Source organism: Bos grunniens, chromosome 16 (assembly GCF_055505025.1).
Source record: "Bos grunniens cultivar Pamir isolate PY7600 chromosome 16, Bosgru_T2T1.0, whole genome shotgun sequence".
In the NCBI taxonomy this organism is placed as follows: Eukaryota; Metazoa; Chordata; class Mammalia; order Artiodactyla; family Bovidae; genus Bos; species Bos grunniens.
This window is the reverse complement of record NC_141180.1, coordinates 50,666,873-50,694,301: the sequence shown is the minus strand read 5'-3', so window position 1 is coordinate 50,694,301 and position 27,429 is coordinate 50,666,873. Positions and strand designations below refer to the sequence as shown.

Genomic DNA, 27,429 nt, shown 5'->3' with positions numbered 1-27,429 from the left:
TACTTTAAGATTTTTTCTTTGTCCCCTGATTAGGATGTATCTTGGTGGAGTTTCTTCATGTTTCACATGCTGGAGGTTTACTGACCTTTTTGATTTGTTGCTTTGTTCAGTTTTCAGTCATGTCCGACTCTTTGTGAACCCCATGGACTGCAGCATGCCAGGCTTCCCTGTCCATCACCAAGTCCGGGAGTTTGCTCAAACTCATGTCCATCGAGTCATTGATTCCATCCAAACATCTAGTCCTCTGTCGTCCCCTTCTTCTGCCTTCAGTCTTTCCCAGCATCAGGGTCTTTTCTAATGAGTCAGTTGTTTGCATCAGGTGGCCAGAATATTGAAGCTTCAGCATCAGCCTTCCAATGAATATTCAGGACTGATTTCCTTTAGGATTGACTGGTTTGATCTCCTTTCAGTCCACAGGACTCTCAAGAGTCTTTTCCAACACCACAGTTCAAAAGCATCAATTCTTCGGCGCTCAGCTTTCTTTATGGGCCAACTCTCACATCCATACGTGACTACTGGAAAAAAGCGTAGCTTTAACTAGATGGACTTTGTTGGCAAAGTAATGTCTTTGCTTTTTAATATGCTGTGTAGGTTTGTCATAGCTTTTCTTCCAAGGAGCAAGCTTTCCTTCTGCAGTGATTTTGGAGCCCAAGAAAATAAAGTCTGTCACTGTTGCCATTGTTTCCCTGTCTGCTTGCCATGAAGTGATGGGACCAGATGCCATAATCTTAGTTTTCTGAATGTTGAGTTTTAAGCCAGCTTTTTCAGTGTCCTCTTTAACTTTCATCAAGAGGCTCTTTAGTTCCTTTTTGCTTTCTGCCATAAGAGTGGTGTCATTTCCATATCTGAGGTTGTTGCTATTTCTCCCGGCAATTTTGTTTCCAGCTTGTGCTTCATCCAGCCCGGCAGTTCACATGAGGTACCCTGTATATGAGTTAAATAATCAGGGTGACAGTATACAACGTTGATGTACTCCTTTCCCAATTTGGAACCAGTCTGTTATTCCATGTCTGGTTCTAACTGTTGCATCTTGACCTGCATACAGATTTCTCAGGAGGCAGGTAAGGTAAGGCAGATAATTCTCATCTCTTTAAGAATTATCCACAGTTTATTGTGATCCACACAGTCAAAGGCTTTGGTGTAGTCAATAAAGCAGAAGTAGATGTTTTTCTGAAACTCGCTTGCTTTTTCCATGATCCAGTGGATGTTGGCAATTTGATCTCTGGGTCCTCTGGCTTTTCTAAATCCAGCTTGAACATCTGGAAGTTCATGGATCATGTACCGTTAAAGCCTGGCTTGGAGAATTTTGAGCATCACTTGGCTAGCATGTGAGATTGGCGCAACTGTGTGGTAGTTTGAACATTCTTTGGCATTGCCTTTCTTTGGGATTGGAATAAAAACTGACCTTTTCCAGTCCTGTGGCCACTGATGAGTTTTTCAAATTTGTTGTCATATTGAGTGAAGCACTTTCACCATCTTTTAGGATTTGAAATAGCTCAATTGGAATTCCATCACCTCCACTAGCTTTGTTTGTAGTGATGCTTCCTAAGGCCCACTTGACTTCGCATTCCAGGATGTCTGGCTCTAGGTTAGTGATCATACCATTGTGGTTATCTTGATCATTAAGATTTGTTTTGGATAGTTCTTCTGTGTATTCTTGCCACCTCTTAATATCTTCTGCTTCTGTTAGGTCCATACTGTTTCTGTCCTTTATTGTGCCCATCTTCGCATGAAATATTCTGTTGGTATCTCTGATTTTCTTGAAGAGAACTCTGCTGCCGCTGCTAAGTCACGTCAGTCGTGTCCGACTCTGCGACCCCCATAGACAGCAGCCCACCAGGCTCCTCCGTCCCTGGGATTCTCCAGGCAAGAACACTGGAGTAGGTCGCCATTTCCTTCTCCAATGCATGAAAGTGAAGTTGCTCAGTCTTGTCCAACTCCCAGCGATCCAATGGACTGCAGCCTACTAGGCTCCTCCGTCCATGGGAGTTTCCAGGCAAGAGTACTGGCGTGGGTTGCCAGTGACTTCTCTGTGAAAAGAGCTCTAGTCTTTCCCATTCTTTTGTTTTCCTCTATTTCTTTGCATTGATCACCAAGGAAGGCTTTCTTATCTTTCCTTGCTATTCTTTGGAATTCTTCATTCAGATGGGTATATCTTTCCTTTTCTCCTTTGCCTTTTGCATCTCTCCTTTTCTCAGCTATCTGTAAAGCCTCCTCAGACAAACATTTTGCCTTTTTGCATTTTTTTCCCTTGGGGATGGTCTTGATCACCACCACCTATATGGTGTCACGAACCTCCATCCATAGTTCTTCAGGCACTCTGTCTATCAGATCTAGTCCCTTGAATGTATTTGTCACTTCCACTGTATAAGGGATTTGATTTAGGTCATATCTGAATGTTCTAGTGGTTTTCCTTACTTTCTTCAATTTAAGTCTGAATTTTGCAATAAGGAGTTCATGATCTGAGCCACAGTTAGCTCCCAGTCTTGTTTCTGCTGACACTATATAGCTTGTCCATCTTCGGCTGTAAATAATAAGATCAATCTGATTTCGGTGTTGACCATCTGGTGATGTCTGTGTGTAGAGTTGTCTCTTGTGTTGTTCGAAGAGGGTGTTTGCTATGACCAGTGAGTTCTCTTGGCAAAACCCTGTTAGCCTTTGCCCTGCTTCATTTTGTGCTCCAAGGCCAAACCTGCCTGTTACTCCAGGTATCTCTTGACTTACTGCTTTTGCATTCCATTCTCCTATGATATAAAGGGCATCTTTTTTTCTTGCTAGTTCTAGGTGGTTTTGTAGGTCATGGTTTTGATCAAATTGAGGAAGAGTTTGGCCATTAGTTTTCCAGATATTTCTGTCTTCTCCCTTTGGAGATTCCTAACACATGTATTAGGTCACTCAGATTGTCTTATAGCTTACTGATGCTCTCTCCTTTCTCTCCTCACCCCAGTCTTTTTTTCTTACTGTGCTTCATTGTAGTTTCCACTATGAGTGTTTAAGTTAACTAATACTTTCTGTGTCTAATCTGTTAATCCCATCCAGTATATTTTCTCATTGCTAGAAATTTGATTTAGACTTTTGATATCTTCCACATCTTTCCTTAATGTGTTCATGCTTTGCTCTATCTTGTTGGATGTAGGGACTCTAGCTAGAATAACTTAACTGATTTGCGTTTCTTATCCAGTAATTCTAACTTCTGTGTGATTTCTAAGTCTGTTTCGATTCCCCTCGCCCCACCCCCCCACCCCCACCCCCCCCCCCACTAAAGGGGGAAAGGGTCGTATTTTGCTGTTTCTTTGGATGTCTGCCATTTTTCAATTGGCAGACACTGTGAATTTTATTTTCCTGAGTACTGGATGTTTTTGCAGTCATTGATATATTCTTGAGCTTTGTTTGGGGATGCAGCTGAGTTTCTCGGGAACAGTTTTATTCTTTTGAGGCTTGCTTGTTTTAGACCAAAACAGCCTTTAAACAGGGCCTGATTTTTCTCCCCACTACTGAAGCAGTCAATACCTTTCTGAGTACTCTACTCAGTGCCCATGTGTTAGGTTTTTTCCCCCCACTCTGGAGTTATACCTGGGCCTGTGGCCATTTTGTGGATCATTTCCAGTGTCTCTGGATCATTTCCCTGGTCTTTGGTACTTTGCTTCTACGCTTATGCTAGTCACATGAAGATTCAGGGGACCCCACTGCAGACCCCTGGAGTTCTTTGTGTGGCCCTTTGTACTACAGTTCCTCTACCCTGTGAATTCTAGCCACCTTTGGAGTTCTCAACCCTGTTTCAGTTCAGGGAGACCCTTGGGCCTCATTTGGGTTCCCTCTCAGCTCTGTGTCCTGGATTCTCTATACACAGTAACGTGGGACAGTCCTAGAGGTCATTTTGTTTTTCTTCTCTGTGCTACCTATTGTCCTGTTTCTGAACAACTTGTTTTCATATATTTTGTTTCTTTGTTTTTTTTAAGGTGGGAGAATATATTGGGAATGGAAATGACAATTCTATTCTTGAATATTATGACTGAGCCGTTTCTTCTACATCATAATACTTGTTTTTTTTTTTTTTTAATTAAAAAGAGCGTAACAGAAAATACATCTAGTCTGAGAAATGAACGTTTATTATATTTCATTTAAAAAAAATTGATTATTGTGCACCTGTCAGATGAGTTTTAAAATCACTTTGTGAAAGTCTTCCAAAAATTCTTTTAGGGTAATGTTGATTGAATTGCAGTGATCATGGAACTTTTTTGCTTAATGGCCATGAACATGCCACTGATTATACTTTGGGTAAAGCTACCCAAAGTGTTTGGAATTTTGAAGGTTTTAGCTCTAGAGAAATGATTTTGGTTTCAAGTTTAATAGGAAAAATGTATTCACTTCAGTTTACCATTAAATTCTTTTAAATCAAGATTATAAAAGGCCATCAGAGGTGAAATCTCATAACAATGAGATTGTAGCCTTTTCTACCTCAGTTCAGTTCAGTTCAGTTCAGTCACTCACTCAGTCGTGTCCTACTCTTTGCAGCCCCATGAATCGCAGCACGCCAGGCCTCCCTGTCCATCACCATCTCCTGGAGTTCACTCAAACTCACGTCTATCGAGTCGGCGATACCTAAATTTGTGTAAAATTTTCTTTGGCACTAAAATGTTTAGAACAGGGATGTAATCAATTTCTGAAAATATAATGCTTTCAGCATCTAAACTTGAGCCTAGGATGTCATGTAAATATAAGATGTTAATATAAGAGGCAAATGAATGTACAGTACTTTTCACTGACTATGTGTTATAGTAATAGTTTAATTTATGTTTGATTATACTTTGGATGTGTTTTGGATAAAAAAAATTACACGTTTAATGACTGGGAAATCTTGAACATTACTTTTCTTTAGTTTTTTGAGTTAATGCTAACAAATATGTTTTTTGAGGTAGTTGATTAGACTTTTGTCTATAAAATAGCATTTATAGCCTGAATAGAAAATTGTAGCTCATGTTTTATTAACTTTCTGAGTAACCTTTTCAAATCTGTGTTTTCTTTTCACATAAATTGGTAGTGGGGCTAAGTACTTGCTAATTATAGAATGACCAGAAAGAACAGGAGACTGGAGATCAAAAGACCAATAGTCTAGTCTTTGACAAAGACTGAATCACTGGGATGCAGAAATTTATTTATTTGTAAAATGAGTGGGTTTCATTGACAGTTTGTATTGCACGGTAAAGGTGGAAAAATAAACCACTTACTATGTAGTTAGTCAATATTCTTTGCCCCCTCTAGTGAAACTAGTAGGGTTAAAGCAACGAAGATTGGAGCTGTCCCCTAAAGAACTTTCCAGTTGGGGATACGAAGAGTCAGTTACAGAGTTCGATAAGTGCTGTCCGTGATAGGGCAAGTACCAGGTTCATCAGGAACAAACAGAATTTTAACTTAACCTGGACAAGGAAAGTTTTCTTTGTTTTTTTGAAGAATCATTGTTTTAACTAAGTCCTCAAAATTTCTGCCTAGTGATGGAGTCATTAACCCAGAGAAGAAACAGAAGAATAGAAACAAATCTGTAGAGAGGACGGAGAAAGATTGTTTCATTTTGGAAATGTTGGCTTTGAGGTATCATGGTAGCATCGAGCAGCGACATAGGGAATGGTTAGTCATGTCTGTCACTTTGGAAGGAATGTGGTGTTGCTATCTTAGAATATTTGAAGCCTGGATTTCTTTCTTGTGATGATCTGATGATGAGATAGAGGATATATAGCATGGCATTTTCTTTTTTTAAGAAGAGTGATATTTTATTAATTTTTATTGTTCTCTGCTCAGTCGTAGTGATGGCACTCGGGATCTTCAGTCTTTGGTTGCGGCTTGTGGAATATAGTTCCCAGACCAGGAGTCTTTAACTTGGGCCCTCTGCATTGGGAGCTCGGGGTCTCTCTGCCACTGGACCACCAGGGAAGTCCCAAAATGGCATTTTCTTGATTGTTAAGTGAATATTAATATTAGTTTGATTGGCACCTTCTTCCCATCTTAGGTTATATAAATATCGCCTGTATTTTCAAAGTTTTATTTTTATTTTAGATTTTTTTAATTCTTTAATTATTGATTTTATAAAAATGAAAGACATTAAAAAAAATTGAAGCCATATCAAAACTTAAAAAGAGAAGAACAAATCACGTCAAAGTAAATGTGCTGCTGCTGCTGCTACTACTGCTAAGTTGCTTCAGTCGTGGACTCTGTGCCACCCCAGAGACGGCAGCCTACCAGGCTCCCCCCGTCCCTGGGATTCTCCAGGCAAGAACAGGAGTGGGTTGCCATTTCCTTCTCCAATGCATGAAAGTGAAAAGTGAAAGGGAAGTCGCTCAGTCGTGTCCGGCTCTTCTCGACCCCATGGACTGCAGCCTTCCAGGCTCCTCTGTCCGTGGGATTTTCCAGGCAAGAGTACTGGAGTGGGGTGCCATTGTGCTAATATGTTGTATTTCAGACATCGCTGTAGCCAGATATACCAATAGAAGATTTCATAGAGATTAGTTTTATGAAATGAAATAGACTGTAAATGTCACTTTTTAGAAAGATTTCACATACAGAATAGTTTTATGAAATGAATAAAATTAAAACGTTATTTTTTAGAAAATTAATTTTATAAGAAAAAACTGAAAGGACAGGAATTTAGTAATTCCTGTATGTAGTAGTTTATGATAGTTCCTTTAACACATCAATCATTTCTTTCTAAAGGTGATAGTTTTTGGTTTGGTTTGGTTTTTAAGAAAGATCTTGTAAGCACGCGTGCATGCTCAGTTTTTCAGTTGTGTCTCTTCGACCTCTCAGTCTCTTTGTGCGTCTCTGAGTTGTGATTCTTTGTGACCTCATGGATTCTAGCCCTCCAGGCTCCTCTGTCCATGGATTATCCAAGCAAGAACACTGGAGTGGGTCGCCATTTCTTTCTCCAGGGGATCTTCCCAACAAGGAACTGAATCTGCATCTCCTGCATTAGCGGTGGATTCTTTACCACTGAGCCACCTGGGAATCCCTATCTTTTAATGATGTTTGTTAACTATTGTTTTGCCATAGATTTCAGTTTGGTAGTACTGATTTTATTTTCTGAGAACTGCTTGGGCTGAGTGTTAGAATTGTGTGTAGTCCCTACTGGGGAACCTTGTACCTCATAAAATGACTCACACCTGGTTGATATCATTCTCCAGCTAGAGACTCTCCTTTGGACATTAATGCCTTTCTCCCAAGAAAGTAGCACAGTGCCCTGGAAAATGGCACTCTAATGAGGTCCAGGGCTTTCCTGATTGTTCAGTTGGTAAAGAATCTGCCTGCAATGCAGGAGACGCCCATTCGATTCCTAGGTTGGGAATATCTGCTGGAGAAGAGATAGGAGGTCCAGTGTATGTAGTATGTAATGAGAGGCTTTTTGATCCGGTGTTTTCCTCGGGTTATCTATATTCACCCTTTTAATTTACTTCTTTCCAAACTGAAGAATATTCAAATTCTATGGATTTTTTAACTAATCTTTTTTCTTCTGTATTATTTCATTCTGTACACATACACATATAATTTTATTCGTTTTGTAGATATTAGAGGAGTATTTAGTAGTATGTGTGTGGATGACTTGTATAAATTTGGTCTGCCAATGTGTAGCTTCTTTGCTGGAAATGAGTAGCAGATTGTCCCAGTAACTTTAATTGAATAGTCCATACTTATGCTCTGGTTTGAAATATCCAAATATCATCTATATTTTTGTGGTTCTGTGTCTAAATTACCTGTTTCAGTGACCTATTTGTCCATTACTAGCATATTATAATTATTACAGTTCATCTATTTACCAGTACTTTGACAAACCATTCTTTTTGTATCTTAGAAGTTGTGTTTGATCATTATTCTATCTGAAACCTTCCTTTAGAATTCCCTTTAAGGAGGATCTGTTTGTGCAAAACTTAAAGTTTTTGTCAAAAAATGTGTTTTCATATTTGTTTGGGGGATCATTTCAGTGATATAAATTATATGTTGACAACCATTTTTGCTTAGAATTTTAAAGATATTCCAGACTTCTGACTTCCACTGTTGTTGAAAAGTCACTTCTTTTTATTTGATCTAGAATTTACTGCTCTTCCTGATTTCAGATAATTTGTCTCTACAAATCTGGGAAACATCTTTTAGAATATTGTCTCTTCCTTGCTGTTAGTATTATATTTTGGGGAATTCTGAATAAACATACATTAGATTCTTTTTCCCCTGTATTGTCTGTAACTTTTAAGTACTCATCTCTGTCTCTTGTGCTACAATTTTCTCTCTACAGCTTTTCATATCTTTTGAGTTTGTTTTTGTTGACTTCACTTCAGTTCAGTTCAGTTCAGTCGCTCAGTCATGTCTGACTCTTTGCGACCCCATGAATTGCAGCACGCCAGGCCTCCCTGTCCATCACCAGCTCCCGGAGTTCACTCAGACTCAGGTCCATCAAGTCGGTGATGCCATCCAGCCATCTCATCCTCTGTCATCCCCTTCTCCTCCTGCCCCCAATCCCTCCCAGCATCAGAGTCCTTTCCAGTGAGTCAACTCTTTGCATGAGGTGGCCAAAGTACTGGAGTTTCAGCTTTAGCATCATTCCTTCCAATGAACACCCAGGACTGATCTCCTTCCGAAAGGATTGGTTGGATCTCCTTGCAGTCCAAGGGACTCTCAAGAGTCTTCTCCAACACCACAGTTCAGAGGTATCAATTCTTCGGCACTCGGCTTTCTTCACAGTCCAACTCTCAAATCCATACATGACTACTGGAAAAACCATAGCCTTGACTAGATGGACCTTTGTTGGCAAAGTAATGTCTCTGCTTTTGAATATGCTATCTAGGTTGGTCATAACTTTCCTTCCAGGGAGTCAGAGTCTTTTAATTTCATGGCTGCAGTCGCCATCTGCAGTGATTTTGGAGCCCCCAAAAATAAAGTCTGACACTGTTTCCACTGTTTCCCCATCTATTTCCCATGAAGTGATGGGACCAGATGCCATGATCTTAGTTTTCTGAATGTTGAATTTTAAGCCAACTTTTTCTCTCTCCTCTTTCACTTTCATCAAGAGGCTTTTGAGTTCCTCTTCACTTTCTGCCATAAGGGTGGTGTCATCTGCATATCTGAGGTTATTGATATTTCTCCCAGCAATCTTGATTCCAGCTTGTGCTTCTGCCAGCCCAGTGTTGACTTAAGTAGGTACAAAATAATTATTTATTGAGTGGGCACACATATTTTTGTAAATAACAAAGAAGCATGGTACAAAGAATACCTATGTGCTCACTACCACGTTTTAGAAAAAGAAAGTTAATTACTTGAAGTCCCTTATGTATTCCTCTCCATTCCAGTCCCCTTTCTTTCCTCTCACTTTGTGTTTATGATATCTTTTGTTTTATTCAGTTTTGCTACATGAGTTTGTATTCTTAGGCAATATTTTGTTTAGTTTTGCAGTCTTTTAAACTTTATGTAGGGCTTCCCTAATAGCTCAGTTGTAAGTGTAATTCTGCATGTGTTTCCTCTACTTTTAATATATGTTGATGTTGGTCCATATTGTTGCTTTGTAGCTGCTACATTCTCACTGCTCCATTGAGGTTTTTCCCCCCTTGAGTTCTAAATTTTACTTATTTCATTTTTCATTCCAGCAATTCTTCCCCTGTTCCCCAAATTGTTTGACCAATTTTCATTGTAATTTTTAGTTTATTCCTCATTAGCAAGCTAAATCTTTGGTTTCTTTAAACCTATTAAACATACCTATTTTTTATTCTCTTATTTCAGTATCTGAATGAAGTCTTTGATAGGTTAATTCTGCTTGCTATTGATCATGATATCCTTGTTTTGTTATTTTGACTGTAAGTTCATTTTCTGTGAAACTTCATCTTTGAGAACTCTTGAGATTCCAGAAAATATTTGGTAGTTTCTGTGGGTTGCTTGGAGCATTACCAACCTGAGACTGCTTTATATGATATTTTTCACCAGAGTATTTTCTGGTACCATGCCTTGAATTCTGGCTACTAATTTGTATGAAGGGAATTTTTCTTTTTTGTGTGTAGAAACTTTCAGTTGTGGTCAAAATGAACTGCTCTCTCTCCTGCACAGAGAGTGTTTCTATCACTCACCTATATACTGATGATACAGCCCTATGGAGTTTAATGGGGTTGCAGGGAGGGGCGCGGGAGGCCCTTAGCTTCCATTGGCTTTGTTAGCCCTAAGGTTTTTTTTCTGTGGACCTCAGGATGCTCAAAACAAGATTAGGGTCACCAGGACTGTATTTAGTAGCTAATCATCAAGATCCAAGCCAGCTTATATATCTTGCAAAATTCCTACTGTTTCTACATTTGGACTTGCCAGTAATCATTCAAAAAGATACTTTTATAGTTCAGCCATCATTTTTTCTTGTTTACAGTGGGAAAGTCATTTAGGACTTTCTAGTCTTTTATATACTGGAAATGAAAGACAATTTTTTTTTTTTCCTATCCAGTTAAAGACATATACCACACTCAATTCCTGAGGTTACTGTGAGTTTGGCATTTTTCCTGGACTTTCTCCTCTTTTACTGTGGTGGTAACTTTTCTAAAACAATATCATTTTTTTCTTGTTTTGTGTGTGAAGTGCTTATTGAGAGTGAATGTAGCAATAGGACTAATTGCATTGAACCCAGTCTTCAAAGAACCTGTGTAGCATTCATGTATATCCTTAGGACATCTGGCTTAATGAATCTTTACTCTCCTCAGGCTGTTTGGGAAATACTTTCTTAGAGAATATCCCAGACTTGGAGCACATAATATGTATTTCATAATCAGATTTTAGTTTCCGTTTATTTACTTTTGTATGGTATCATTTTCTTTTTCTTTTCTTTTTCTCCTTCTGGATAGAGATAATGAAATGTCTTATGGTACAAATATATAATAATTTTACTTTAAAAATTATTTGCAGTGGAAGTATGCGAGACCTAACGGCGCAGGTGACAAGTGGTCTTCTGCAGTTCCCAGAAGTGACTATCCAAGCCCTTGGAGAAGACGAAATAACATTAGAATCTGTGCTTCGTGGAAAGTTTGCTGCAGGTAAAATAATATTGCTGAAAATTTATTTATTTGATTTGTAAGATAAATAATAATAAACATATATTGTGATTCCTTTAATGTGGAAGAAAAAAAAGCAGAACCCGCTTAGAGTGGTCTTATATGTAAGTATATTACATCTACAACTACATATGTAATAATTTCTACCTACTTGAGCACATTTTCATTGAATATCCTGGGATATTATAGTTCATTTTTCTTTATTACAATAAGATCAGATCAGTCGCTCAGTCGTGTCCGACTATTTGCGACCCCATGAATCGCAGCACTCCAGGCCTCCCTGTCCTTCACCAACTCCTGGAGTTCACTCAGACTCACGTCCATCAAATCAGTGATGCCATCCAGCCATCTCATCCTGTGTCGTCCCCTTCTTCTCCTGCCCCCAATCCCTCCCAGCATCAGAGTTTTTTCCAATGAGTCAACTCTTCACATGAGGTGGCCAAACTATTGGAGTTTCAGCTTTAGCATCATTCCTTCCAAAGAAATGCTAGGGCTGATCTACTTCAGAATGGACTGGTTAGATCTCCTTGCATTCCAAGGGACTCTCAAGAGTCTTCTCCAACACCACAGTTCAAAAGCATCAATTCTTCGGCGCTCAGCCTTCCTCACAGTCCAACTCTCACATCCATACATGACCACTGGAAAAACCATAGCCTTGACTAGACGAACCTTTGTTGGCAAAGGAATGTCTCTGCTTTTGAATATGCTATCTAGGTTGGTCATAACTTTCCTTCCCAGGAGTAAGCGTCTTCTAATTTCATGGCTGCAGTCACCATCTGCAGTGATTTTGGAGCCCAGAAAAATAAAGTCAGCCACTGTTTCCACTGTTTCCCCATCTATTTCCCAAGAAGTGATGGGACCAGATGCCATGATCTTAGTTTTCTGAATGTTGAGCTTTAAGCCAACTTTTTCACTCTCCACTTTCACTTTCATCAAGAGGCTTTTGAGTTCCTCTTCACTTTCTGCCATAAGGGTGGTGTCATCTGCATATCTGAGGTTATTGATATTTCTCCCGGCAATCTTGATTCCAGCTTGTGTTTCTTCCAGTCCAGCGTTTCTCATGATGTACTCTGCATATAAGTTAAATAAACAGGGTGATAATATACAGCCTTGATGTACTCCTTTTCCTATTTGGAACCAGTCTGTTATTCCATGTCCAGTTCTAACTGTTGCTTCCTGACCTGCATACAAATTTCTCAAGAGGCAGATCAGGTGGTCTGGTATTCCCATCTCTTTCAGAATTTTCCACAGTTTACTTTGATCCACACAGTCAAAGGTTTTGGCATAGTCAATAAAGCAGAAATAGATGTTTTTCTGGAACTCTCTTGCTTTTTCCATGATCCAGCAGATGTTGGCAATTTGATCTCTGGTTCCTCTGCCTTTTCTAAAACCAGCTTGAACATCAGGCAGTTCACGGTTCACATATTGCTGAAGCCTGGCTTGGAGAATTTTGAGCATTACTTTACTAGCGTGTGAGATGAGTGCAATTGTGCGGTAGTTGGAACATTCTTTGGCATTGCCTTTCTTTGGGATTGGAATGAAAACTGACCTTTTCCAGTCCTGTGGCCACTGCTGAGTTTTCCAAATTTGCTGGCATATTGAGTGCAGGACTTTCACAGCATCATCTTTCAGGATTTGGAATAGCTCAACTGGAATTCTATCACCTCCACTAGCTTTGTTCATAGTGATGCTTTCTAAGGCCCACTTGACTTCACATTCCAGGATGTCTGGCTCTAGGTGAGTGATCACACCATCGTGATTATCTGGGTCGTGAAGATCTTTTTTGTACAGTTCTTCTGTGTATTCTTGCCATCTCTTCTTAATATCTTCTGCTTCTGTTAGGTCCATACCATTTCTGTCCTTTATCGAGCCCATCTTTGCATGAAATGTTCCTTTGGTATCTCTGATTTTCTTGAAGAGATCTCTAGTCTTTCCCATTCTATTGTTTTCCTCTATTTCTTTGCACTGATCACTGAAGAAGGCTTTCTTATCTCTTCTTGCTATTCTTTGGAACTCTGCATTCAGATGCTTATATCTTTCCTTTTCTCCTTTGCTTTTCGTTTCTCTTCTTTTCACAGCTATTTGTAAGGCCTCCCCAGGCAGCCATTTTGCTTTTTTGCATTTCTTTTCCACGGGGATCGTCTTGATCCCTGTCTCCTGTAGTGTCACGAACCTCATTCCATAGTTCATCAGGCACTCTTATCTATCAGATCTAGGCCCTTAAATCTATTTCTCACTTCCACTGTATATTCATAAGGGATTTGGTTTAGGTCATACCTGAATGGTCCAGTGGTTTTCCCTACTTTCTTCAATTTACGTCTGAATTTGGCAATAAGGAGTTCATGGTCTGAGCCACAGTCAGCTCCTGGTCTTATTTTTGCTGACTGTATAGAGCTTCTCCATCTTTGGCTACAAAGAATATAATCAATCTGATTTCGGTGTTGACCATCTGGTGATGTCCATGTGTAGAGTCTTCTCTTGTGTTGTTGGAAGAGGATGTTTGCTATGACCAGTGCATTTTCTTGGCAAAACTCTATTAGTCTTCGCCCTGCTTCATTCCATATTCCAAGGCCAAAAATGCCTGTTACCCCAGGTTTTTCTTGACTTCCTACTTTTGCATTCCAGTCCCCTATAATGAAAAGGACATCTTTTTTGGGTGTTAGTTCTAAAAAGTCTTATAGGTCTTCATTAGAACTGTTCAACTTCAGCTTCTTTAGCATTACTGGTTGGGGCATAGACTTGGATTACTGTGATATTGAATGGTTTGCCTTGGAAACGAACAGAGATCATTCTGTCGTTTTTGAGATTGCATCCAAGTACTGCATTTCGGACTCTTTTGTTGACCATGATGGCTACTTCATTTCTCCTGAGGGATTCCTGCCCATAGTAGTAGATATAATGGTCATCTGAGTTAAATTCACCCATTCCAGTCCATTTCAGTTCACTGATTCCTAGAATGTCGATATTCACTCTTGCCATCTCCTGTTTGACCACTTCCAGTTTGCCTTGATTCATGGACCTGACATTCCAGGTTCCTATGCAGTATTGCTCTTTACAGCATCGGACCTTGCTTCTATCACCAGTCACATCCACAGCTGGGTATTCTTTTTGCTTTGGCTCTATCCCTTCATTCTTTCTGGAGTTATTTCTCCAGTGATCTCCAGTAGCATATTTGGCACCTACTGACGTGGGGAGTTCCTCTTTCAGTATCCTATCATTTTGCCTTTTCATACTGTTCATGGGGTTCTCAAGGCAGAATACAGAAGTGGTTTGCCATTCCCTTCTCCAGTGGACCACATTCTGTCAGACCTCTCCACCATGACCCGCCCGTCTTGGGTTGCCCCATGGGCATGGCTTAGTTTCACTGAGTTAGACAAGGCTGTGGTCCTAGTGTGATTAGATTGACTAGTTTTCTCTGAGTATGGTTTCAGTGTGTCTGCCCTCTGATGCCCTCTTGCAACACCTACCATCTTAACTTGGGTTTCTCTTACCTTGGGCGTGGGGTATCTCTTCACGGCTGCTCCAGCAGAGCGCAGCCATTGCTGCTTACCTTGGATGAGGGGTATCTCCTCACTGCTGCCCTTTCTGACCTTTACGTGGGATAGCTCCTCTAGGTCCTCCTGTGCCCGCTCAGCCATGGCTCCTTGGACGTGGGGTTGGTCCTCCTGGCCTCCAGTGTAGGGTTGCCCCTCCCACCTGCCGCCCCTGCCCTCGGGCTTAGGGGCGTGGGGTATCTCCTCCTGACTGATGCCCCTGAACTCCGACACGGGGTAACTCCTCTCATCGCGGCCCCTGACCTCGGACGCTGGGTATCTCCCCGCCGCTGCCCCGCCCCGCCCCGACCTCGGACACCGGGTGGCTCCTCTCGGCCGTTCCTCCACTGCCATAGTCTGGCACTCTCAGCCGCTGCCCCTAACCTCAGACTTGGGGTAACTCTTGTCCGCCGCCCTTTGGGCATGGGGGTCCTCCCGGCTTCTGCCCCTGACCTCGGATGTGGGGTAGCTCCTCTCGGCCATGCTTAGCGCGCCAGTCGCAGCTGCCTGCGCTTAAGCGCGCCGGTCGCAGTCAATACCATATATTTTATACCTTTCAGTATTGAGTATCTGCATTTAAAAAGTAGAAATAATGCATGGCTGATTTTTCTTTATAATTAGGCAGTTTTATTGGTGATAAGTTTAAATTATTACCTGAATAATCGTATGATTATATCGTGGAAAAACCTGATTGTAGTGCCCTATGTGTGCATGCTCAGTCACGTCTGACTCTTTGCAACTGTAGCCCATCAAGCTCCTCTGTCCATGGATTTTCCCAGCAAAAATACTGGAGTGGGTTGCCATGCCCTCCCCCAGGGTATTTTCCCACCCAGAGATCAAACCTGCACTGATAGGTGGATTCTTTACCATGGAGCCACCTGGGAGGCCTGTAGTGCCCTAGGTGATAAAATATATTCAGGAAGTCTCATTTCTTAATTCCATTAATCTGAACAATATCTTAATAATGATCATGTTTTAAACTATGTAATATAGCAGAGAATTATACCAAAGAAACCATTAAATTATGGATTTCAGTCTAGTGAAATATATTGCAGAAGACTTCTCTAAAAATGAATGTGATAGCCACCCTTCCTAGCACAAAGACAATAAAACATATAGAGTAGTAGTAATTTAGCTATTTATAGAGCTGTTCTCTTGACTATTAAAGGTAATAACACTACTTCTGTTACATACTAGGCACCATAACAACTTTTCATTGAGGGAGTACTAGGTTTTTCTAATTAGGCACTTGTCTTTGTAACTGAAAATCAAATAGGTTAAGTAATTTGGTCCCAGTACACAGAAAGCAAGTTGTAAAAATGAGCTTTGAACCCATGTTTTCTGGACCCCACTGTGCCATGCTAAATTTTAAAACTATCAGCTGTAGTCTAGTATATAGAGCTACCTATTTAGATGCGTGGTTCAGTTCATTCGCTGTCGTGTCCCAACTCTTTGTGACCCCATGGACTTCAGCACCCAGGCCTCAGTTTAGTAGTAAAAGTTACATTGTTCATCTGACTGTTGAAGGAGAAATCCCAGGGTCTAGTTCTTGATTCTTCACTTCCTGTATATTACTCGTCAGCAAGCAGATCCTTTCAGTTTTGCCTCTGAGATGAATCTCTAGTCAGTTCACTTTATTTTTTGCATGGCCACCAACCACACATAGGTTGTCATCTCCCTACTTCTGCTTTGGCCCCAGCTTTTTATCCATTTGCTGTTTAGCAGCTAGACTGACATTTAAAAACATAAATCAGATTGTCACTGCCCTGCTTAAAATCCAGTTACTTTACAGTGCATGCGTAATAAAATCCAGACTAGACTAGCCAGGGGCCATAAAGGGCTTCTGGTATTTCTTATTATTATACTAGTTACGTCTTGTCTCCTAGATTTTGAACTTTAAAGTGACAGAATATGTGTTATATTTTTTAACTCCTGTAACATGTAGTTTAACTCTTAATGTATAATGTAGTTAACATATGAGTTTGGGAGTTAAGGAGACTTGGTATCCACTTTTGGCTCTGGTATTCATAGCTCCATGGGTTTTGGGCAAGTTATTCATTCATACAGTTGTATGAAAGTTTAGTTGCCTTATTTCTGTATTAAAGTGTAACAAGGAGTAATGAGATAATTTAAGCATATATATAAGCATATTTAAGCATATAGCATGGTACCTTTACTGAATGGTTATTTTATTCTTATTGCAGTAGTAGTTCAATTTATTTTACTGTTTTGAGGACCACTCTGTTCGTACTCTTGCCTGGAAAATCCCGTGGACGGAGGGGCCTGGTGGGCTGCAGTCCATGGGGTCGCTAGGAGTCGGACACGACTGAGCGACTTCACTTTCACTTTTCACTTTCATGCATTGGAGAAGGAAATGGCAACCCACTCCAGTGTTCTTGCCTGGAGAATCCCAGGGACGGGGGAGTCTGGTGGGCTGCCGTCTATGGGGTCACACAGAGTCGGACATGACTGAGGTGACTTAGCAGCAGCAGTAGCTGTTCTATAAATGCTTAAATTTCAATTTGAAGATAATGAGTTATAGATTATATATGTAACAGAGCTTACTGCTGTTTAGTTTTGTTGTATACAATATTAAAATAAGCAAAATTTTTAATTTCTTTTTCCTTTTAGGGAAAAATGGACTTGCTTGCTTGGCCTGTGGTCCACAACTTGAGGTAGTGAATTCTCTAACAGGAGAGCGGTTGTCTGCATATAGATTCAGTGGAGTAAATGAACAGCCTCCTATAGTCCTCACTGTGAAAGAATTCTCTTGGCAGAAGAGAACTGGATTGTTAATTGGATTGGAAGAAGTAGAAGGGAGTGTTCTCTGTCTTTATGACCTTGGTTTATCAAGAGTGGTTAAAGCAGTTGTTCTTCCTGGACGGGTAGGTACTGCTTAAGATATATGGTATTTTGTTTTCAAAACTAAACCCCTGCTGGTTACATGGGTATGTTCACTTTGTGGAAATTCATTGAGCTGTATACATTTATTTTTAGATTACTTTTTGGAAATTTGTTGTTTTTCATTAAAAAGTTTAAAGAGGTTAAAAATATTATCAAAACAACATAACATTAAAACTTTCCTTGGCTAAAGAAGATATATGTATATATACATACATAGTGGAATATTTCTCGGCCATCAAAAGGAATGAAATAATGCCATTTGCAGCAACATGGGTGGACCTGGAGATTTTAATACTAAGCAGATTGTCAGAGAGAAAAATACTGTATGTGAAATCTAAAATATACGGATCAACATATCTATGAAACAAAAGCAGACTCACAGATACAGAGAACAGATTTGCGGTTGCCAGAGGGGCTGAGGGGAGAATAGAAGAGGGAAAGATTGGGAGCTCGGGATTACCGTAGGCAAACTATTCATAGGATGGATAAACAACGAGGTACTGCTGTGTAGCAGAGGAAACTGTATTCAATATTCTGTGACAAACTGTAATAGAAAAGAATATATAGAAGGAATATATATATGTATAACTGAGTCACTTTGCTGTACAGAAGAAACTGATACACCACTGTAAATCAACCATACTTAAGTAAAATTTAAATTATAACTTATTTTTGGTTAGAAAATTACAAAGTAAAAATAATGACATGTTGTGTTTTAATCTTTCATATGACAAGTATCATCTAAGTCTTATTCTTACTTCCAGTTTTGTTTTACGAAGACACTGAAAATTTATAAAAATACGGTGTTCATTACTATGACATTTTTTCCTTGCCTTTTTTATTTTTTCTCTTTTAATTTGGGCCTTGGAGTAATATGGGAAGTATGTCTTTATTATCATTTATGATTTGACTAATACATTTAAATAGTGGGTTTCTTTATATTCACATTTGTTAATTCTAACATACATATGCCTTCTATATGCCAGATATCTTATCTGGTAGTAATTATAGAAATCGAGTTGTTTCTTCAAATTTATTACTCCTCTTTTTCCATGGTGAGAAAATGTATGCACTCACAAATACACACAGTCAAAAATCATGGAGGAGTAGATGCCTGTGTGAAAGAAGTATGCAACTTAGATGCACACAAAAGTATATGTAGGTTTGTATGCATATATATATGTTATGTATATAGTCATAGAACAGAATTTTTAAACTTAAAAGGGAGCTTAATGACAAAAGATAATGTTTTTATAGTGAAGAAACAGACCCAGTGGGCTAATGTAAAGTCTAAAATAATTTATAGCCGGATACCTTATATGTACTTGCCAGTGATAATGATTTTAAAGACCAAATTATTTGGCAGTTTATTGAGTGCTTATTGTAAATCAAGCTATGTGCTAGATTTTACAAATAAGTAGATGCTAGGTTTTACAAATAAGTAGATAAATTGAACCTAGTCCGTGCTGTCCAAAAAGGCTTGTAGTCTAGTAGGAGAAGACAGATTATAGGATTATAGTATAAATAAGTATTTTGATACATTTTAGCACTCGGAACATGAAGAACACCTGGATGACTTCTACTCAAAAAGATTGAACATTTCAGGCTAAGAGACCCACCATGTAAAAAGTCACAGTATATGGAACGTTTGGGAAACTAGACTTATTTAGAATGGCAGGGAAGAGTAGGAGGAGGAAGTGGGAGCCAGAGATGGTGAAGATTGAGATTGTGAATGGCCTGTTGTGCAGTTAGAGGCCTCCTTCTAAAGTCTGTAGGTGAAATTTTTAATTGAAAGCAGAATTGTAGTGTAAAAAGCCCTTTGGTTGGGTAGTTTAGGTAAATAAGGATGATGAACTGAACTGAGGAAATGACGTAAGAAGTGAAGACTATGGAACAGATTGCAGAAGTATGTTCCAGAGGTGACATGGACAGAACTTGTTGACTTTTAATTGGATGAGTGGTTGATACCAGATGAAGTATAGGGAAGGCAAAGACTGGGAGAGGAATGATAGACATCTTCAAAAGGAGTTCAGTCAACTGACTTTTTTTTTTTAAACAAAGGCACAGTATCCCCTCTTAAATTTGCTTTTAACTGCGTTTAAAATTACTTAAGGTAGCATTATCAATAGCTTCATATGTAGTATTTATATGAAGAAGGCAGATTACTTATCCTTCACTGAAGGAATTACAGAAAACATACTTCAGTTTTGTAGACATTATTACCATAATTTAGAAAAGGAAGATAATCCATGAAATTACAGCTTTCAGAATTAGAAAGAATGTTTTGTGTACTAATGAAATACTGAGAAAGCCAGTGTTTTGTCTGTAATAATAGATTATAGCCTGAAACAGACTTTAACCTTACATTAACACGTAAACCACTGATAGCAAATTTTCTCTTTTCTTTCTAGGATGTTCATCAGTATTATAGTAGAAATCACCAAATACTTATTTATCAAGTATCGTACCAAATTAATTTCTGTGAATCAATAGGAAACAGAAGGAAAGTTAAGTGTAAACTAAAACCAGACTATTAGGTATAGACATTGAAAATTTGACTCATGAAGTGAAAAGGGAAAATAGAACTCCATAGTGTAACTACAGTATGATTTTCTTTAAGTAATTTCAGTCCTTGTTAAATTCAGTAATCCAATTAGTGTGAAAGCTTGGTGTGAAGTCCATTATAATGTAGTCCTTTTAAAGGTTAGACCTCTTCAGGGTTTATGGCATAAAAAGGACTTAAAAAAAAAAAAACCCCGCAAACAGTAAATTTTTCTGGAATGACTCATTTTTCGTCTTCTTCGGAGAAGAGGCTATATATACTTTTACAGTAGCTGGTTTAGAGTTTTAAAGTGAGAAGGATCTAGGTTTGAATTTTAATGGCTTAATGACTGTGTTACTTGAATAACTCAGCTAAACTTTCTAAGCCTCAGAGTGTTTCATCTTTAAGTGGGTGTAACTATATATAGTTCCATATCAAAGGGTTATCGTGCATTGATTAGCATAATGTCTGGAATATGGTAAATTCTAGGTAAACATCAATTGTTGTTCCAACTGCATGTTGTAATTCTTACATCTGAAGATTTCATAATGTTACTCAGATTCACAAGTATCAAATGCAGATTTGTGCTTCTGTATTAGAAATGTTAATATCTGTATAACTAGTAACCTGCTTTAACTTCAGAATTTGTTGCTTATGTATTTAATTGTGTTTTCTCACTTTGAGGAAAACAAATGATACATTCTACTTTCTAGGTAACAGCTATTGAACCTATAATTAATCATGGAGGAGCCAGCGCAAGCACTCAGCATTTACACCCAAGTCTGCGATGGCTTTTTGGTGTGGCAGCTGTGGTAACTGATGTTGGACAGATCCTTCTTATTGATCTATGTTTGGATGACTTGTCATGCAGTCAGAATGAAGTAGAAGCATCAGGTAATTAATTAGTCATTCTTGGCTTAAAACCCAAAATTGAGCACCTGAATATTCTGATGCATTGCTGCTGCTAAGTCGCTTCAGTCATGTCTGACTCTGTGCGACCCCATAGACGGCAGCCCACCAGGCTCCCCCATCCCTGGGATTCTCCAGGCAAGAACACTGGAGTGGGTTGCCATTTCCTTCTCCAATGCATGAAAGTGAAAAGTGAAAGTGAAGTCGCTCAGTCGTGTCCGACTCTTCTCGACCCCATGGACTACAGCCCACCAGGCCCTCCATCCATGGGATTTTCCAGGCAAGAGTACTGGAGTGGGGTGCCATTGCCTTCTCCTTTAACAGCAGCTAGGCCTATTATATTGGAGCTGGTATACTTGGTGACAGCCTTAGTGCCCTAGGACACGGCATGCTTGGCCAGCTCCCCAGGTAGCAGCAAGTGCACGGCAGTCTGGATCTCCCTGGATGTGATAGTCGAGCACTTGTTGTAATGCGCCAGGCGCGATGCCTTGCCAGCAATGCGCTCAAAAATGTTGTTGACGAAGGAGTTCATGATGCCCATGGCCTTGGACGAGATGCCGGTGTCCGGATGGACTTGCTTCAGCACCTTGTACACGTACACGGAGTAGCTCTCCTTGCAGCTGCGCTTGCGCTTCTTGCCGTCCTTCTTCTGGGTCTTGGTCACAGCTTGTTTAGAGTCCTTTTTAGGGGCAGGAGCAGACTTAGCCTGTTCAGGCATGTCTATATGGATTTTTTTTTTTTAAGTAATCAAAAAAGGGGGAGTCAAAAACTTGTTTATATGTCTTTTTAAAAATTGTTTGCTTGTATTGTTTTATTTTGTGCACCATGGATATTTTTTGCATGAGTTACTATGTTTTATTGATGAAGTGTTTATAGACTAAAGTAGTTCTTGAAAGAGAGACATGTTCCCAGATACGCAACTGAATAACATCATTCAGGTTATTAAGTAAATACCAGAAGAAGGGCTTGAAAGGTATAAAATCTTGATCCTTATTAGACAATATAAAATTATCCAACTATGTAGGATCTAACACTGTTTTTGGCATACTGTTTATGTTTCTGTGGTAAGCCCAAGATAGAAATAAAGTAATTTGATAGAAAACAACAGTAATTTAAAAGTCTTCCCTCACAAAATAGCATCTTGAAATAGAACTAAAGCTTAATTAATTAGTAAGTAAAGAGAGGGTGGTGACTCAGTGGTAGAGAATCCGCCTGCCGGTGCTGGAGACAGGGCTTCCATCTCTGACCCAGCAAGATCCCACATGCTACAGAGCAACTAAGCTCACGTGCCGCAGCTGCTGAGCCTGTGTCGAGAGCCTGGGAGCCGCCACTGCTGATCCCACGTGCCGCAGCTGCTGAGCCTGTGTCGAGAGCCTGGGAGCCGCCACTGCTGATCCCGCGTGCTGCAGCTGCTGAGCCTGTGTCGAGAGCCTGGGAGCCGCCACTGCTGATCCCACGTGCCGCAGCTACCGAAGCCTTCTGGGCCTAGAACCTGTGCTCTGCAACAAGAGAAGCTACCCACATTGAGAAGCCACCACATCCAACCAGAGTGGCTGGTGCTCACTGCTAGACAAAAGCCTGCCCAGCAGCGAAGATGTAGCACAGCCAAAACTGGATAAATAAAAATTTTTTATAAAATGTAGAGAGACAGTTTCCCCTTTTAGTACTATTGTGCTTAGTCGCTCAGTCATGTCTGACTCTTGGAACCCCCTGGACTGTAGCCTGCCAGGCTCTTCTGTCGTTGGAATTCTCCAGGCAAGAAGACTGGAGTGGGTTGCCATTTCCTACTCCAGGGGATCTTTGCAACCCAGGAATCAAACCCGCATCTTCTGCATTGCAGGCAGGCTCATAACTCATTGAGCTAGAGGGAAGCCCTTTTTTTTCAGTATTATGTATATAAGTCTTCTCTTCAGTAGTAGTTTGCTTTTGTGATTTATGTTACTATTGATTGGTTTATGTAGGAAGAAAAGCTAACCTAAAAACTTTAAAAAAATGTGTGTATTATCTATAAAGTTTTAGGAAAGGACTATTTAACCTTGAGGACCTTCTTGATTTTTAAAATAGTCCTGTAATATTAGTTCAGATCTTTTAATTTTTGTATTAGCTAAGAAAAAGATGCAAATAATCAATATTTTGTCCCAATATATAATAATGAGTATAATTATTAAGAACTGTTGGTATGTAATAAAACTGATTCAGTCAGTTTAGTTCAGTCGATCAGTTGTGTCCGACTCTTTGCGACCCCATGAATCACAGAACACAAGGCCTCCCTGTCCATCACCAACTCCCGGAGTTCACTCAAACTCACGTCCATCGAGTCAGTGATGCCGTCCAGCCATCTCATCCTCTGTCGTCCCCTTCTCCTCCTGCCCCCAGTCCCTCCCAGCATCAGAGTCTTTTCCAATGAGTCAACTCTTCGCCTGAGGTGGCCAAAGTACTGGAGTTTCAGCTTTAGCATCATTCCTTCCAATGAACATCCAGGACTGATCTCCTTTAGAATGGACTGGTTGGATCTCCTTGCAGTCCAAGGGACTCTCAAGAGTCTTCTCCAACTTAAAACTGATCAAAACTACAATATTTTGGTAAAAATTATATTTGACAAGAAATTGAAGAACCAGATTATCTGATCAAAATTTAGATCTGCAAAATATTATGTGGAAGAGTTTGATTTGGTAGATATAATGGCCCCACATGCACTTAAGGGAAAAAAGTTCTCATAGTGATGGAAACTACACCTTGAAATTTGATATGTATTGAGGTCTGATTGGTCTTAATAAAATCTTGGGTAAATGAAAAAGAATTGATTAGTAAGAATGGCAGTAACTAAAAATGACTTTGTGGACTATTAGAAATGATTTAGCTACTCTTTGTAGAAAATTGATGAAAGAATTAAATAAGCTTAATGGAGTTTTGCTCCAGAGTGTGTTTTGTGCATGATATCATTATAGTTATAAGGCTAATTAAAATACCTGTATTCATAATTAAAACTCATCAGATCAAAATAGTAGAGTTGAAAACATGTTTTATTTCAGTAGTCAGTAGTTCCTTTCCACACAAGAGTAATTTTATAGTGAAATTTTATAATTTTAATTTTATAGTGAATTTTTTCTCAATTAGAATTAGGAAGCTGGTGAATTTTATAGCATACAAGAAGTTTGAGTTTTGGAGTTTAAGCAAAATGTATATTTTTGTTTACATAAATAATTTATGATTACAATTATTTAGACTTCACTGAAACACACATAACATAGGAAATGAAGTTCCTAAGATTTATCATACTGTAAGTACTGTTTTTAACTTTTCCAAACTTAACAGTGTTTCTTATACATCTTTACACATATCACGTACATAAAGAGTTCTGCTTTATTTTCTTGAATAACTTTGCAGTATTCCATTGAATGGATTAGTTATTTTGGCAAAGTTTTATCACTTGCTATTTTCTGAGGAGAAGAAAATCAGAAGCAGGATTGATTAGGGGGGTACTCAAACAAGTATAATGTGATAGGATTTTTTGCCTCTTCATTAACAGCATTGAGGGAATCTACTCTTGCACAACAGTTATAGCAATAAACGAGCCTGAATTTTTTTTATGTAAACATTTGGGACATTCTCAAGCAGAATAATAAAAGAATTCCCACAAACCTGTTACCTAAGTTCAACTTAGTTTTCAAAATTTACCATATGTGCATCTGTTCTATTTCCCTTTCCTCCCTTCTCTCTTTGAGTCTATTAATTTAAAGCAAATAATGATTATTTACTACTAATCATGATGCAATTTACCACTGTTAAAAGTATTAATGATTAATTGGTATAGTGTTAATTACTAGTCCATAATGAAATTGCTATGATTTTCTCTAAAGTATCTTTTTGCATTTGAATTGTTTGAACCAGTATCCAAACACATTACATTTGACAGTTTGCATCTCATGTCTATTTAAATGTAGAGCAGTCTTTCCTCTATCCTCTCCTTATTCATTTATTTATTTTTAGTTCCACTGTCTTGCTGAAGATATTATTTTGGAATGATCTATGTATCTTCACGTGGTGTCATTTACACTTTATATTTTCTGTAAATGTAAGTTAGCTCAGATTAGATTCAGATTTAACATTTGACAGGTATCTTTCAGAAGTGCTGGGTATTTCATAATGGTTCACAGCAGGAGGCACATGGTGTCTTGTTTTATATTTAGTGATCAGTGAGTGGGTTTAGGTGATGACAGCATGATCCATCAACCTTAGTACCAGTGGTTCTCAACTGGGGGTGATTTTTTTGCTCTCTAGATTTTTGGTCATGTTTAGAGATAATTTTGGCTGTTAATACTGGAGGGAGAAGGTGCTAGTGGCATCTAGTAGATAGAGGCCAAAGATGCTGTTGACATCCTATAAAGCGCAAGACAGCCCCCACAACAGAGAATTATCTGACACAAAATGTTAATAGGGCCAAGGTTAAAAAATCATACTTGAAATTAGTTGTTTCTCCATTGACATTGTTGCCTAGATCTCTTATTTCAATAGGGCTGCAAAAATGCTTTTAAAGTTCTGTTAATCTGAAAAGAATTTTTTTTATTAATTAGGTGTATGTGTTTATCTTGAAATACAATTTGTATAGAAAAGGCAGAATAAATGCATATGTTACTGTTTCTTTAAGTACTGATTTTCCAAGTAAGAAGCTGGTACTCAGCTACTTTCAGTGGTTCAGTAAGGTCTCTTATAAGTAAAGAAGGTAGAAACTCATGGGGTTTTACATAATACTTAATATGCTTTATTTGTTTACTTTCATTATTTGTTGTTGTTGTTCTCAAAAGTGTCCTGTTTTTGCTAATGAAGGCACCTTCATGGAATCTGACACATCACCTTAGATTTTGATAGCTTCCTAGATTTCTGGCACAGGATATACCAGGCTCATTGGAGAACCAGCCATTCTCCGAGGGGAATATTTAGGTTGTTACTCCTAAATTTGAATAAAGAAACCATCAGCTTTATTTATGATTGTTATGGAAATTAATTCTTACTTACTTATTTGTTTTTGGCTGTGCTGGGTCTTTGTTGCTGGGCGCAGGCTTTCTCTAGTTGCGATGCCCTGGCTTCTCACTGCAGTGGCTTCTCTTGTTGCTGAGCATGGACTCTCGGGCTCTCAGGCTTCAGTAACTGTGGTACCCAGGCTCTAGAGCACAGGCTCAGTAGTTGTGGCGCACAGTTACCCCACAGCATGAGGGAATCTTCCCAGATCAGGAATTGAACCCGTTTCTCTCTCCTGCACTGACAGACGGATTCTTTACCACTGAGCCACCCGGGAAACCGCAAGAAAATTAATTCTGTTAAAACGGGTAACATTTGATATGTACTGTGAGATTTTAAAGATATTACACAATTAAATGTGTTTTGAAAATTATAACATTTAAAATAACGGTGGCTAGTTCATATAGTCAGTATGCTTTGTTATCACTAATCTTATTTTAATTGACCCCAGTAGTTTTCAGTTGCTGATTGAATAATGGGTGACATACTTGGTTTTATGCCGTTTAGAGTTTGTTAATCTTACTTGTCCTATTTATTTTTTAGACCTTGAAGTTATAACTGGCATCCCAGCTGAAGTACCGCGCATCAGAGAAAATGTGATGCGAGAAGGACGCCATCTGTGTTTTCAGTTAGTCAGCCCATCAGGAACAGCCGTTTCAACCCTTAGTTACATAAACCGGACAAATCAGCTTGCTGTCGGTTTTTCTGATGGCTATCTAGCACTTTGGAACATGAAAAGCATGAAAAAAGAGTAAGGACAACTTTTTAATTATTTATTAGTAATTTCTTTCTGAATATACTCATTTACTAATATTTAAAGATTAGCATAAACAGGAAAAAATAGGGTAGACTAAGGATTGAATGCATAAGTTTCCATTACATGAAATCATGACTTAGTATAAAAAGGAGTGACTTAGTCAAAGTCACTCAGTCGTGTCCGACTCTTGTGACCCCATGGACTGCAGCCCGCAAGGTTCCTCTGTCCATGGGATTCTCCAGGCAAGAATACTGGAGTGGGTTGCCATTTCCTTCTTGCACATCAATTTAAGTTGAGTCAATGTATTTAAAAGGAATTTTGCTGAATTTCCTGCTAGTCCAGTGGTTTGGATTCTACACTTTAACTGCTGTAGCACAGATTCAATCCCTGATCAGGGAACCAAGATCCTGTAAGCTGCATAGCACAGCAAAAAAAAAAAAAAAAACCAAACCTGGCATTTTAGTCATTGTGGAATTCAGTTTGTTAGTAAACTTTGACTCTACTAAGATATCTGGTATGAATTCTTTCTGAAGTACTTTTCTGCATAACCATATGTGTAAGGTAGTTTAGTAGTTCTCAGTTGACAGGAAAAAATAAAGACTTTTAAGAAAATTACAAAATACTGTGTTTAAAATTTATATGCTGTCAAAAACTTCCCCCAAATATAATTGTATTGATACTTTTTAATTAAATCTTTATTAAAATTAT

The 27,429-nt window shown here is 39.0% G+C and overlaps 2 protein-coding genes across 9 annotated transcripts in view; one reads left to right on the top strand and one right to left on the bottom strand.

Moving 5' to 3' along the window:
- AHCTF1 (AT-hook containing transcription factor 1) overlaps positions 1-27,429 on the top strand; it is a 93,414-nt gene that overhangs the window by 6,361 nt on the left and 59,624 nt on the right. For all 8 annotated transcript variants that reach the window (XR_015143531.1, XR_015143530.1, XM_086345004.1 and 5 more), the window contains exons 2-5: positions 10,912-11,039; positions 17,222-17,475; positions 20,750-20,930; positions 26,508-26,715. Coding sequence is in view for 6 of the 8 variants with exons in the window: in XM_086345004.1 (XP_086201130.1) it covers positions 10,919-11,039; positions 17,222-17,475; positions 20,750-20,930; positions 26,508-26,715 (764 nt within the window). In the remaining 2 variants the exon portion in view is untranslated. The remainder of the gene's footprint in view (positions 1-10,911; positions 11,040-17,221; positions 17,476-20,749; positions 20,931-26,507; positions 26,716-27,429) is intronic.
- On the bottom strand, positions 21,091-23,327 carry LOC147356804 (histone H2B type 2-E-like). Its single transcript, XM_086345008.1, has one exon. It carries the CDS (start codon positions 21,661-21,663, stop codon positions 21,322-21,324), a length of 342 nt encoding a protein of 113 aa, XP_086201134.1. The 5' UTR covers positions 21,664-23,327; the 3' UTR covers positions 21,091-21,321.

What these genes read in the sequence shown, in the direction of transcription:
- LOC147356804 (XM_086345008.1), bottom strand. Translation starts at nt 21,663, where the DNA reads ATGCCTGAACAGGCTAAGTCTGCTCCTGCCCCTAAAAAGGACTCTAAA.